This window comes from Pocillopora verrucosa, chromosome 7, assembly GCF_036669915.1.
Source record: "Pocillopora verrucosa isolate sample1 chromosome 7, ASM3666991v2, whole genome shotgun sequence".
Taxonomy (NCBI): domain Eukaryota; kingdom Metazoa; phylum Cnidaria; class Anthozoa; order Scleractinia; family Pocilloporidae; genus Pocillopora; species Pocillopora verrucosa.
This window is the reverse complement of record NC_089318.1, coordinates 10,517,640-10,531,938: the sequence shown is the minus strand read 5'-3', so window position 1 is coordinate 10,531,938 and position 14,299 is coordinate 10,517,640. Positions and strand designations below refer to the sequence as shown.

The following is a 14,299-nucleotide window of genomic DNA, read 5'->3' as shown; positions in this document are numbered from 1 at the left end:
AATGAAAAACTTATTTACGTTATTGATATAACTTTTGGCATAAATGAAAGTATATTTTCTGGTAATGAACAGCAAAAGGTGTAATTTGATTAGATTTGCTACTTGATTATGGTCGCAAAATGTTAAATCCGATCAAGTTTTTACCATTTGTTCAAGTTGGTTACATTTTTTAGGTTGATTGTGATCACACTTTTTGGTTTTGAAGAAGTTACTTCCTTGAATTTGATGGTGCTCGTTGAATATGATTGAAAAATGCGATGTTCAATCTTGCACCATTTCGCTATCGATATCAGACTACCTACTTTTAAATACTTTATGGCATGAAATTTTGTGGGTTTAAATTTTTGGTGGAGTTTGTGAAGTATTCTCGATCAGGAAAAATAGATTTTCTCATAATTTAAGAACACCGCAAAATACAAAGGCGTGAAAATATGCTACCCTTAGCCAAATGAAAACTTCACCATTCCAAATGAATGAAATATCAATATGTTTTCTTCGTATTCCAAAACCCTTAGAAGATTGATCTACCCATCAACCAAAAGTCAAAAGGTAGGACATTTAAAAGTGTCGTTTATATCAATAATGTTCTTTTGCTTGAGTTGAGAATTGCAAAATTCATTCCCATCAAAAATTTCAATCATCTCGAGCCACTTCTTTTAAACAGAAGAAAAAAACGCACACACAATACTGAAAATAAAAACTTATTCGACATTAATAGCTAGCTATTTTTTAATTATAAATGCCCGTGAGATATTCAATATCACACTGAAATATGGCTTTAACCTGCCGTAAAACAGAAATTTAGTTTTCTACTCTAACAGCTATCTAAAATACTTAAATTTCCTGAGATTGGTCGCGTTATGTCGATTGTTTGGCCGCCATAATTTTCTGAGCTCCGAGTATCAGTGCGCATGATGTTTTACCACACTGTCGTAGCACATGACAAAGCGCATGACAAGTGGTGGTAAGATCCCGCAAAGATAAAGCATTGTTTTTACAATCTGCCTCGGAGATTGTCCAATACACACGATAGATTCCATTGGAAAATATATGTTTTCCATCCATTCGCTGGCTAGAAAATTCTGTTTGTGCTTCAGACAACCACTTCCCCAACGATAGAAGCAAATGTGAAAGTCTTCGTTTTGATAAGACACTAAAAGACATGGAAAAAATAAATTACTCCCGGGAAAGGAGGAAATTGACTCTGCTTGAGAAAATCGGCATTGCCAAGACGCTAAGGGTTGTATAAACTAACAGACAATGCTTCAGTTTTATCAATACCTGAAAATTTCACCAAAAGGGTCGATAACACCTCATTGGATTTTACATAGAACAATAAACCACATAAAATATTTTAGAAGAATACGTGAATCGGAGACAGGAAAGAAGCTGGATTAGAAATAATTAAGTTCGATTCTATGAATAAAGCCTTGAAAAGCTGCGTGGGAAAAAAGATTCAATACAGTGGGAAAAGCACCGTGGAATATCATCCCCAGGCAGTTTAAGTTCTTACTATCATACAGTTATAGAGCCAAAGAACTCAAGTTAAACAGCATCACAAAACTTAAATAGGTGAAGACAAAACTGACGCCATAAGATGGAGCAACCATGAAATAAAAATCGCAACTGAGCCAATATTTTATGTCCTGGTATAAGGCAGATATTGCAAAAGTTAAAGACCTCGCAAACCTTATAGTGGAAAATTCCTAACGAATCAATAAGTTGTTAACCTTGTTAAAGTAAAGTACAGTTTCACTACAAACTATGATATGCTCAGTGCAATTAGAAATAAATGGAAATTTTTGCCTACTGATAGACAGAGGTGGACATGGAAGCAGAGCTAGTGCGACAGTGAAGAAACTCTCTCTAGCGCTGCTCTGCACGAAATAATTGTTGAAAATAAATTCCAACCACCCATCAATGAGTTATGTTCAAAGTTATGTTCCAGAAATTTTGCCACCACTAATGTCTCAGTAGGATAAATTAATTTACTTACTTTGTGTCAACGTTTTCACGTTCTTCGTGTTAATCTATTGTAGTCCTCAAAGTGAATACGAAAAAATATGAACAGGACTTAAGTAGTACTGAAAATAAGGCAAGTTTCGGTTGAGTCCTGATTACCCTCTTAATTTGTTCGTGATCAGTCCGGGATAGTTATCAGATTTGATAACCACGTGACGTCACAACATGGTGATCATCTCGGAAATCGAAGATAACGAACATGTCAAGTAAGATATGTATGGGGCGCCAAACCAGTCAATATTCCCTCTGCATTTCTGTGATCCAGTTTACTTTTTATATGGTAAATTCGACGTTTCATACGGTCAACTTTTTACTTTTTATATGGTTAACTCGAGTTTTTTATGTGGCCAACTCGACTTCTTATATGGTCAACTTTTTACTTTTTATGGTCGATTTCGAATCGTTCCGGAATGTATTGTGCCCGATCACTAACAAAGATAGCTGCTTATGCTCCCTCCGGAGAACACAACGATTACGGGCTGTTTTTACTTTTTGACAATTTAAAGATACTGCTTTCGACAGTACCCTCATTCGAAGAGGCAGAAAGATGCAATAACTTGTCCTTTTAGGATGTTGATCAGGCAGCTGATCGATTGTGAACTGCTGCAGAGACCATTCAGTTACTCACCACAGATTTTGGGAACAATGAAGATTTCACTGATGTGGCATCAATCCTAAACCTGTCTCTGATTAAGGTTAGGAAAAGAACATTTTCTTGCTCGGAGGACAGTGAGCTACTGGATCCACTTAATGAGTTGCATTTATTTGCATTACATTACACATTCGTCCCCATAATCAATAAGTGCTTATAGGAATTTAAGAGCCAGCGGGAAAATCATCCACTGTCTTCTGAAAAAAAATATTTTTTCCTATTCAATTATATACAGCTGGAGTGCTTGAAAATGAACACTCTAGATATGCCGCAGTTGAAAGTGTGTTTGATGCTTGTAATAGGCATGATTATGGATATGCAGTTATAAATCTAAAAATTTGGTAAGCTTAGCTTCGTCTAACCCCCTAATGAGTCTCTTCAGGTGGGCCAGTGTTTCTGTCTCAGCTGCTGTAGCCAGGCTAGCTTCAAGTAGGCCAATAACTTTGACATTACTTGGTGTGATGGAAGAATACAACTGATGTAATGATTTTACATCTGGGAAACAAATCTTAAGGTGAGCAAGAATTGGCTGCCAGCAGTCACTCACATATTGGGGTTTTTGCACTATCTCCTTGTGAGCAATCTCTCTCATGATTTCTACTAAATTGCTGTGTGTAACTTTTCTCTTACAGTCAAATGCTGACAAAAAGTCAAGCATCTCATCATTGTCGCATGCGGAAAAATGGAAGGATCCGAAAGAATCTTAAGCATATCAGCCCTCACAAGTGACCTGTGAATTCTTATGACTTTAGAAGGCACCTCACCATTATTTGATGGTGAAGGTGGTGGAGATATTTCATTAACATTAACTACAGCTTCATAATTATTAACCGACTGATTGTTCTCCATCTCTGACGAGAAGAGCATTGTATCTCCAAAGATAAGTAGTTTCCCTGGGGGTGTGGATTCAGCTTCACTGTTTTGATGCTGCAATGACGAGGAACTTGCATTAACAGGGGTCTCTGAGAGGTCACCAGCACATTGACTAAAGGATGGTATGATAGGCTGTTCGTCATCTTCATCCCTATCTTCCTCTTCAAAGGGCTCCAGACATCTGGTGTACACACTCCCTTGACCTGAGAGCTTCATTATTCTTTAACCATCCATTCTAACTCTCTTTGCTAGTTAAGGAGTTAGTAAGGTTTCATAACAAGCCTACAAATGATAGAGTTACAATAATAAAAATGAAGCAGGTCTCATCAACACCTCCCAGAGAATGCACGACTTAGTTAGCCGCTAAAAATCTAGATCCTATCTATTTGTTCTTGTTGAATTTTTGCCTTAGAATAAATGTACATGAACTTTACCCTTCGTTACTTGTCTTATCGAGCAGGAGCCAAAAATAAGTTACCTTGTGGTATTCAAACATATTATCCTCTCTTGGAGGTTGACTCTCGATGTCTAGGTATGTCCAGTCTTTACTGAAAGGAAACTGGTAGATAATCAGGCCCTAGTCTCTTCGAGCTTCACTTTGTTGACGTGACTTAGTACTTTCTTTGTATTAAGGTTTGGAATTATCAACAAGTCTTTCTGGAAGATTGTTTTACTGGGATAACTATTCTTGTTTCCTCGGGAAATGAAACTTGTAAAAGTACCCGTCGAAGTTCGTTTTCTAGTTGCGGTCGCCCCACAAGCGTTAAAAGTTGGAAATCGGCGTGAGAGCTCTGTTGCAATCGAAGGGCTTGATGATGCGACTGAGGAAGTCGAAGCTCTGTTGATAGCCGTCTGTCACAATTTTTCCATTTAAACTCTTTATTCAATAACGCAACAGCTACTACATGACAACATGGGCGAAATCAAAATGGCGGGTCCGATACCACGTTTTTTCCCACAGGTCCGATGGGAGCGCGTGGTATGACGTAATATGACATCCCCCTTTCTACCGATGTAATAATAATAATAACGACAAAAAAAAAATGGAACTTATCATATCTCCAGAACATTACAATACTGGTTGAAAGGATATCCCTCCTGTGCTTATACTTATAAGTCTATTCTTTAGTGTCTCTACTGTTATAGATCCAGCCTTTGTGCAGGTGTCACAGTCCTCCCAGATCTGGTCACATATCCTCCAGCTATGTCTGAGGGTCCCTGGGGGATGTTGTTCAGTGGCACTGTTTCGCCAGATCCTGGTCTGGGGGCTGCACCGTTTTTGTGCGATGTCTGTGTGTGACTGACTGGGGCAAGACTAGTTGTCTGCTGAGGTATCTCAGAACCTTGGTATACTGGGGTTTCCACCCGCTGGCATTGTGTTCCCCTCACTGCAGTTGTGTCTGGTTTCAGTTGGGCCCGTGTTCTTCGATAGGTGGTACCTGTACTGCTGGATCTGATGATGTAAGATCTTGGCTGTTTGGCGGGTTTTACAATAATGCCAGGTTCCCAGGTTTGTGAGTGGTGGTTGTACGTGCGGATGGGTTGGTCAGCTTCGAATGGCTTTTTGGGTGGTCCTGAATGCTGGTTGTAATAGTGGGCTTGTTTCTCCTGACGGGCTATGAGCTTACTTTTCATGACCTCATGGTGAGAGTGGTTGAGGAGGACTCTATGGCATGCTGGTAATCTAGTTTTAAATTTTCTGTTGGTGAGCAGTTCTGCTGGGGATTTCAGCTGGTGATCCAAGGGAGTGGCCCGGTATGATAGGAGAGCAAGGTACGGGTCCTCTTTATTTTCATCGCACTTTTGGAGAATGTTTTCCACGGTCTGGACCATTCGCTCAGCAAACCCGTTGGATTGGGGGTATAGGGGGGAGCTAGTAATGTGTTCTACCCCGTAGACGTTCATAAAATGCTTGAATTCTGCCGAACTGTACTGCGGTCCGTTGTCGGTCGTCAACTGCGTAGGGATGCCGTGTTCTGCAAAGATGCTCTTCAGATGGTTGATAACTGCAGATGACGTGGTGCTTGTTAGTCTCCTGATGACAGGAAATCTGCTGTATTGATCTGTCAACAGGAGGTATTGCTGCCCTCTAAATTCGAACAAGTCCGAACTGAGTCTTTCCCATGGTCGGTGTGGCGGTTCTGGCTGTAGTATTGGCTCTTTCCTTGCTTTATTTTGGTATTTCTGGCAGGGTTCGCACTGGTTAACTTGGTTGATGATTTCCTTTGTAATTCCAGGCCAGAAAACGGATGTACGTGCTCGTAAAAGGCATTTCTCTTGCCCTAGGTGGCCTTGGTGTATGATGTTCAGGATTTCAGGTCTGAGAGTAGGAGGTATCACGATGCGGTCTCCTTTTAGTACTAAGCCGTCCTCGATGGTCAGCTCTTCTCTGAAATTCCAATAGCCATGTAGCAGTTGGGGGCACTCTTCTCTTTTCTGTGGCCATCCTTCAAAGACCATTTCTTTTAACAGAGACAATACAGGATCCCTCCCTGTTTCGTCACGGATCTGTTGTAGCTTTGTTGGAGTTGCAGGGAGATGTTGTGTGACGTGGTGGACATATATCTCTGAAAGTTGACTGCTGCTAGGGGTAGGCTGGGGGCTGACTCTTGAGAGAGCGTCGGCTATTGGTACATCAGGACCTTTTACGTAGTTGACCGTAACGTCGTATTTCAGGGCTCTCATCAAGAACCTCTGTAATCTAGGTGGGCAACTGGACAGTCGCTTCTTGAAAATCGCCTCAAGAGGTTTATGGTCAGTGTTTACTGTACAGTGCTTCCCAAAAATGTAGTAGTTAAATCTCTCTAGGCCCCATACTACACCAAGTGTTTCTCTCTCAATGTTGCTGTAGTTTTTTTCTGTGTCTGTAAGTGCTTTGGAGGCATAGCATACAGGTTGCCCCTGCTGCAAAAGGACGGCGCCTACTCCTTTCTGGGAAGCGTCAGTTTGAATGACAGACTCGATGTTTGGGTCAAAGTATCTGAGGACTCCCATTGATGTGATTTCCTGTTTGACTTGGTTGAAGGAGTCGTCGTGTTCAGGTCCCCATACATATGCGGTGTCCTTCTTGGTAAGTTCTCGCAGTGGTGCTGTGAGGCTAGCCAATCGCCCTGAGTATCTTGTAAGGTAGTTTACGAGGCCTAAGAAGCTTTGGAGGTCTTTGCGGTTCTCAGGTGGGGTCATCTTCTGGATTGCAGATATCTTACTGTCATCTGGTTTGATTCCATCCTGGGTCCATTTGTGGCCGAAAAAGCTGACTTCCTGACATTTGAGCTGTACTTTGTCTTTGTTGAATTTGATTCCCCTTTCCCTGGATCTGATCATGAGGTTTACCATGTTCGCATCGTGCTCTTCCTCTGTAGCTCCGTATATGAATGTATCGTCTGCAATGCCGGTGACTCCTTTCAGGCCCTCCAGTGCTGAATCTAAGTGTTTCTGGAACACATCTTGTGATACAATAAGGCCAAAGGGGAGCCGGGTGAAACGGTATCTCCCGAACGGGGTGTTGAAAGTAGTCAGGTAGGAGCTGGCTTCGTCTAATGGTACATGCCAGTAGCCCTTTTTGGCATCAACTACACTAAAGAATTTGGCACCACTAAGCTGTGTGACTACCTCATCAATTGTTTTGGTGTAGTAGTGTTCGCGTTTTATTGCCTTATTTAGGTCACGTGGATCGAGGCAGACTCTGATTTTGGTGACTTCTCCTTTGCCGTTGGTTGTTTCAGAGAGGACGATGCTATTAACCCAGTCTGTGGGTTCGCTTACGGGTATGAGCACTCCAAGTTCTACCATGGTGTTGATTTCCTTTCTAAACATGTCTCGAAGGTGTACTGGTACGGTACGTGGTGCGTGGATGACAGGTTCAGCATTGGAGTCTAGGGTGATGTGATAAGGTTTCATATTGAAGGTTCCCAGGCCTTCAAAGCAGTCTCCGAAGTTGTTGAAGAAGGTTATCCTGTCCAGTGGGGGGTATGTTTCAGTGTCTAGACGGCTAGGGTATCTGCTGGTCCTTTGGTGCGGTTTGCATGGTCTGTGTTCTTTAAGGCGGGTCTCTTTGTCTTCTTTGGAGGTTTCTAGGCTGCAATTAAATTTTACCAGCTCAAGTTCCTCGCAGGTTTTACAGCCAAGCATTGTAGGTCCTGGTACGTCAGTAACATTGAAAACGACTTCTTTAATGCTGCCATTTTGATGGACGTATAGTGGACAGGTTCCAAGGGTCTTGATGGCGTGGCCTCCATACGCAGTAATCCTGTGGTGTGTTGGGCCAAGGGGTATCTGCTGGGGACTGCGGTTGAGTCTGTCATAGTCGTCTTTGGAGATGACATTAACTTCTGCACCAGTGTCGACCTTGCAGATAATAGGTATCAGGTGTGTATCATGGGGGTCTACCGTGACTTGTATTTCAGTCATGACTTTGGTGCGTTGTTTTTCTTTTTGTTCAATGCTTGCGATCATTGAGGTACTGGGGCTGTCTCGGGCTTCTATTGTTCCCAGGAAGACTTTGTCGTAGCTTGTGCATTCACTTGTTACACCATCAGGTTGTTCTTTTTGTAGGGTCATCACATCTGACCTTGTTTTAGACTTGCAAACTTTGCTAAAATGACCGCGTTTGTTGCAGTTGAAGCATTCTACTCCAGTGGCTGGGCACTGCTGGTCTTTGGTGTGTGGTGTGTCTCCACATCTGTAGCACTGTCTTAGGTTGTTGTCACGTCGTCTGTTTCCTCTACCACTGGTGTACCTTTGGTGGGGCTGGTTTCTGGGCTTGTTTCCTCTGCTGATTGCATTGACTTCCCCTTCTTCTTGCTTTGGGTTTGTAGTGTCACTCATTGCTTTTAATTGCATCTGGGTAGCCTCATCAGTTCGTGCAATTTCTTTTGCCCTTGCAAAGGTTAATTCATTACCGCGGGCAATGCATTTTCGTCTGACCTCTTCCGAATCGGTGCCGAAAACTAATGTGTCACGCATGAGTTCGTCATGTAAGTCAGGTGGGTAACCTGAGCTCTGTATGAGTAGCCTTGCTTCAGTCAGGAAGGTGGCTAGGGGACGATTATTCTGTTTCAGACCTCGTAGATAATATCTGTTCAAGATATGGTTTGCTTGTGGTTTAACATGGTCTTCGAATCTTTTCCAGTATTCTTTCAGGTCTTTTTGTTGGTCTTCGGTTAGCGACCAAGTGTTAAATAAGTCTATTCCGTAATCGCCTGACCATAGCAGCACATATTTGCATTTTTGAGTGCCGTCTCGAGCTTTTAACGGTCCATCAAGTAGCAGTTCACACTTTTGGCGGAATCTCTTGAATCTAGTTAATAAATCTGGGCCAGGGGTCCAGTCCATTTTTGGTACTTCAAACCCAACCAAGTCGCTCATTTTTGGCTAAATTGCACGATAAGACAGGACTTTGTAGTAAACACTGTAAAATCGTACGTACCGGTTTTCTTGGTTGTTCTAGCGGTGAGAATTCCTCTATTGGTGTAAATCTATCCCACTTCCGACATCCATGTCACAATTTTTCCATTTAAACTCTTTATTCAATAACGCAACAGCTACTACATGACAACATGGGCGAAATCAAAATGGCGGGTCCGATACCACGTTTTTTCCCACAGGTCCGATGGGAGCGCGTGGTATGACGTAATATGACACCGTCAACGCTGCCAAATTTCTAATATCATTATTTTAAAGATTTTCGATGGCTTCGAGAGCCCGCTTAGCTATAGCACACACCAAGGAGATGCAAGCGCTATGCAATATGGAGGTCACAAAGCTAACCATGTAAAAAGTTACAAGTTGACGAAACAAAAAGTCGAGTTGACCATTAAAAAAGTAAAAAGTTTATCATATGAAAAGTCAAGTTGACCATACAAAAAGTTTAACTGACCAAATAAAAAGTAAAAAGTTAATCATATCTAAGGTCGAGTTAGCCATGAATAAAGTTCGACTGACCATACAAAAAGTAAAAAGTTTATCATATGAAAAGTCGAGCTGACCATATAAAAAGTTTAACTGACCAAATAAGAAGTAAAAAGTTAATCATATAAATAGTCGAGTTGACCATATATAGAGTAAACTGGGTCACAGAAATACAGTGGGAATGTTGACTTGTTTGGCGCACCCTATTCGGTACACTCAGAAAACTCATACATGCATGTCACGTAAAACTGACTTAAATTCTCCCTCTTTACTCAATTCTCGCACACAATCACTGGATACATTGATATTCCTCTCGCAGTCTATTTTTTTTTATTCAAAAGTAACACTTGATGATTGCTAAAAATTGAAACAGAAGGCTGATGCAGTTCGACGTTGACGTATCTTGTGTGGCAAATATTGTGTAACCACTTGACTCCGATTGCCAAATCAATCATAATTTGTTCGTCTTATTGTTTTCGGCATGGTGCTCAATGGGCCACTTCACAGTCGTGTACTTAGTTGCAAAGCCTTTGATTTGGAGTGAGGCTGAAAGTGAGCTTGTTGTGATAGAGACCAATATCTAGTTAGTATAATAACAGGACAATTTACATTTGGAAAGCAGCAAGGTTTGTAACATAACATGGTCACCCTAAGCCTCACTCCTGTTAAAAGGCTTGGCAACCAAGCACACAACTGTATTTTACATGCTGAACAACCAAACCCCATTTCAACCCAACTCTGTGATGAAAGGGTTAACTTCTCATTGTAAAACATTCAAAAGGAGAAAAAATGACAAGACAAAGCCAGGACCAGAAAGAGAAAGTCAAAAGAAAGAAAACTGTGATGATTTGTGAACTTAATTTGCAAATCATTAGTGTAAAATTTTTACCATGCAATGGAGCCCTTCTTGGTCAAGCTTACTTGGTAGGATAATTGCCATGTTTCAATTTTTGGTTTTGTAATGAAAGAATCGTGCCAGTCCACTGTATATGTGGACACATCTCATTTTTGCATTTATTTTTTCAATAGTTTTTTTAAGGACCCTAACTTTATTGTCTTGGAACTTAAACTAATGGTATGCAAACAAAAAAGTTAATCAATGTAATGATCACCAAATTAACCTCAGACTAAGTAAAACAAACCCTGTCTATCTTAGCTCAAAAACTGTTTTATTAATTTTCTCTCCTCATCAAGAAAATTGGCATCCTTTTTATGAAAACATCTGCTCTGTGAAGTATTTCATCCACATATATTCTCAAGGAGTCCTCTCTATAACACAGTAGGAAACTGGAGAACTGTTTGTGAAAAACTGAATTATATCTTCAATTTCCTTCATTCAGCTTTAGCAGACTGCATGGAATGTGTTTACTTTTACATACTTTTTGAAATTGTGATGCCTCAAATTACATTTTGGTTTTGAATAGCCCTGCTGATGTTTTAAGATATTTCTGACCGCAGAAAAACCAGCCCAAAAAAGAAACATGTTATTATTACATACTTATGTACACAGTATTTGATTTCCTAAAAAACACTGATGTAATTTTATGCACCTATAGCTATGTGCAATCAATTACAAATGTTCCTAATACATGAAAGTCATTCAATTGTACAAATTACTCATGGGGGGGGGGGGGGTCTGAAGAACATTTTGATCCCTCTGCTCATGGAGCAACCTTATTCTTGATATAGGTGGTCACCGCAGCTCCCGAAGAAAAGAGAGCCATAGTTGCCTTGGCTCCCATGCCGGCTGCACCAGCACTTTGAAGTCCTGCAAATATGCTGCCTGAAGCCACAGCTCCCCCGTACACTGCAGACTGGATGCCAGCGGCAATGGAACCGGCAGCAACACCTTTAGCTGTAAATCCTGTGACAGAAAGAACAATAGGGGCTCCAACTACTGCTGCTACACCTCCTACTAAGCCAGCAGTGGTGTACTCTTTCCAGCACCATCCACCTTTGTTTGAATCATCTAAAAAAAAAAGGGTGTTTGTTAAACAGAAAGGCACATCTGGTTATGGGAAAAAGGGTGCAAGATTTTGCAGAATCTGTTTCTGTGTCAAGTTCGAGATTGTTGAAATTGTATGTAGTAAAAACAGGGAAGGCCTTCAATTTCAAATTAAATTTAGACTCAGGGGTTTTAAGTAGGGGAGAGTCCTGTGATTTAAATAGAATGATGTTTCCTTAAAGGGGTATAAGAAATAAAACAATTTACCTCTTCTATGGGTTAAAAGTACTTACTGGTAATATTAAAAGTCTCAGCATACCAAGATGAATTATTGCGAAGCAACAGCTGTAATAAATTGCCCAACTAAAACTGGGTCTTTGGATATCCCACATGAAAAACGAAATGCTTACATTTGAAGTGCTAAAGTTGAAATGACATTATTTCTTTGGTATTGCTTCAAGATCTTTGCCTTTTTTTGTTTTGTTTTTTTGTTTTGTTTCACTGGAATTGCAATCTTCCCAATCTCTCTGAGGAGAAAGACGAAAGTATTTCACGGTCCTACCGTCTCACTTTAGCGGCCTTTGTATCGGTTATAAATTGAAAATTGACACGAGTAACAAAAAAAACTTATCGCGGTTAATGGCTTATCATGTACGATTCACAATTTTTCGCGCTACCATTACAAACTCACTAAACGAAGAAAAACTTACGAAACACAAGAGTGATTTCGCGTCAATATTTTTAACGCAATCAACACGCAATAATGTTATGGATTTTGAAAAATTTGAGTAGATTTTTCACCACAGGAACAAACTCGAATCTCAAAAGTATAGCGAGTGTTTCCGCTTACTAGCGGCAAACGTTGAAGTGGTTGTCCAGATTTCGCTCTCGTGACGCTTCACTCTAGACAGTCGGGCTGCCTTTCGCTCGCAGTATTTTAAACAATGAAACAAATATTACGTCGGCGAATGGCTTCCATTATTCTGACACAATTTCCACTCATATTAGCTTTAACCGCTGTTCAAAGCTGAGGTTTAAGAAGCAAAGAGCGCACTTTTTAACTAGTAATGTCACCTACTTTAACTCATTATTGCGAAAGGGACTGGGTGCAACATGTGTCGCTTTCACGGCATTTGCAGTGGTTGTTCAAACATAACCATTAGGGACCTTAAGAAAACCACGACGGCGACGGCAACGAGGACATGGAAAAACAAAAGATCTTATTGGAAGAATAATGGCTCAACACATGCGTTTTAAAACTTTGTACATTTCTTAGCCGTCCTACGCAAAATAACAACGTGAAATCACCACAATTTGTGCCTTCTGCGAACCGAAACCGCGACGGCAAATTATTTTAATTTCCATTTGGAACTCAACGCTTCTTTCAAACGTTATGCTGAAGTTGAGGTGTGGCGCCGCACGAGACAGTAAACACATGCAGCCATTTTCAAAATTCTAATTAAAGGCAGAAATTCATTTTTTAATCGAAGTCTTCCTTGGCGTTGCCGTCCTGACTGCTCAAGGTCGCCATTAATTGAACTACTTCGTGCCTAAACATGTCCGTTGACTTAATTATATTCGAAATAACCTTCTTTACTATGTAAAAGTTAAACAGCTGATATTGAAGGACGCAAGTCATTCACAACTGTAAAATGAAATAAAAATCACGTTTCTATAAGGCCAATAGTCAAGCAATAGTCAGTAGTCGGGATCGGAATCATTAAGAAATTCGGAAATGTTTAGAGTTAAGGTAACCACACTATCGATACATCACGATTATCGGCGACATGTAATCTTTTCTTGCAGATTTACACATAACAACTCTCTAAGATGCAGGAGCGTCGGTTAACGACGAAATAGTGTAATCGAGATAAAGTGAGTTACGGGCAGACATGACACTGGAAGCTGTTGCACGGTGCACAAAGTCGCTGAAAATGTTTTCCCCTTTTGAGGCAACAAACAAATTTAGGAAAAGCAGTGGGGAAGTCGAATGCTAAAATCTTACTTTAACCATGCATTTTAAGCAGTTAGTTACAGCGTTTATGTCAAATAGGCTTGGGAAATCTCATTTAATCTGAGGCGTGTTCCAACTCAGCGGTGGATACAAAACCGAAAGTTTGGCAAATTTCAATTGGTTGAACTTACCTTCCGCCCTTACTGGCGACAAGCATGTTATGATACGGTTAATACAACACTTGGTAGAGTTTTTCATGATATGTGATGGATAAGATCCTCTTATTCCTTCCCGATTACAAGAATAACTTCCCTTTCCTTCTCGTCGGCAAAAACCGAAAATGCTGTAATTTGCATATTAGACTGTTGACGTGGCACGCTTGGATTGCATGATAAATTTTTCCGTGACTGCGTTGATTGGTGACCCAGCAGACAAGACAATAAGCCACGCGCATATCAAATTTCCGGACATGTCCTGTAAAGTTTCGTGGAGGTGTCACTATGTTGTAGTTGTAATCGGCCATCCGTGAAAAGGAGGCATCGCAAAAATTTTTTGGAGTCTGTAATATAGGTAAGCAACGGAAAAAAATACAAATATCTTGACGCTAATACGAAGTCATGAGCGAAAACGAAGCACGTGTTCGTTTCTGTTCTGTTTTGCGGGTCTAATATGCTAAATAGGGCCTTCATCACGAAGACAACATCGGGCGAGCTCGGATTTCGTAATCGGAAATCTACCCGAGATGACCTCCCTCTGACGGATGTCGGAGTACGCTTTCCCCTGTAAAGGATCTTTGCAAAGACAAACATGGCGTTCCAACATCGCCAAAATTCAATTGATCAATGTTAATTCAAACATACAAACATTAACTTGTGCTGTGCAATATTTGCTGTTAACTTTCAACTTGTGATTCAAACATTTAATTATGCGCTCCCAAAATACA

The 14,299-nt window shown here is 40.7% G+C and overlaps 1 protein-coding gene and 1 pseudogene across 1 annotated transcript; both read right to left on the bottom strand.

The window, feature by feature from the left end:
• Nucleotides 1-2,996: 2,996 nt before the first annotated feature.
• LOC131770989 (uncharacterized) lies at nt 2,997-9,319 on the bottom strand (annotated as a pseudogene).
• Nucleotides 9,320-9,372: 53 nt separating this feature from the next.
• On the bottom strand, nt 9,373-13,705 carry LOC131770960 (interferon alpha-inducible protein 27-like protein 2A). Its single transcript, XM_066169425.1, has 2 exons — nt 13,548-13,705; nt 9,373-11,426 (listed from the first exon to the last, which is right to left on the bottom strand). The coding sequence occupies exons 1-2, from the start codon at nt 13,612-13,614 to the stop codon at nt 11,119-11,121; spliced, it is 375 nt and encodes a 124-aa protein (XP_066025522.1). The 5' UTR covers nt 13,615-13,705; the 3' UTR covers nt 9,373-11,118.
• Between the last annotated feature and the right edge of the window lie 594 nt (nt 13,706-14,299).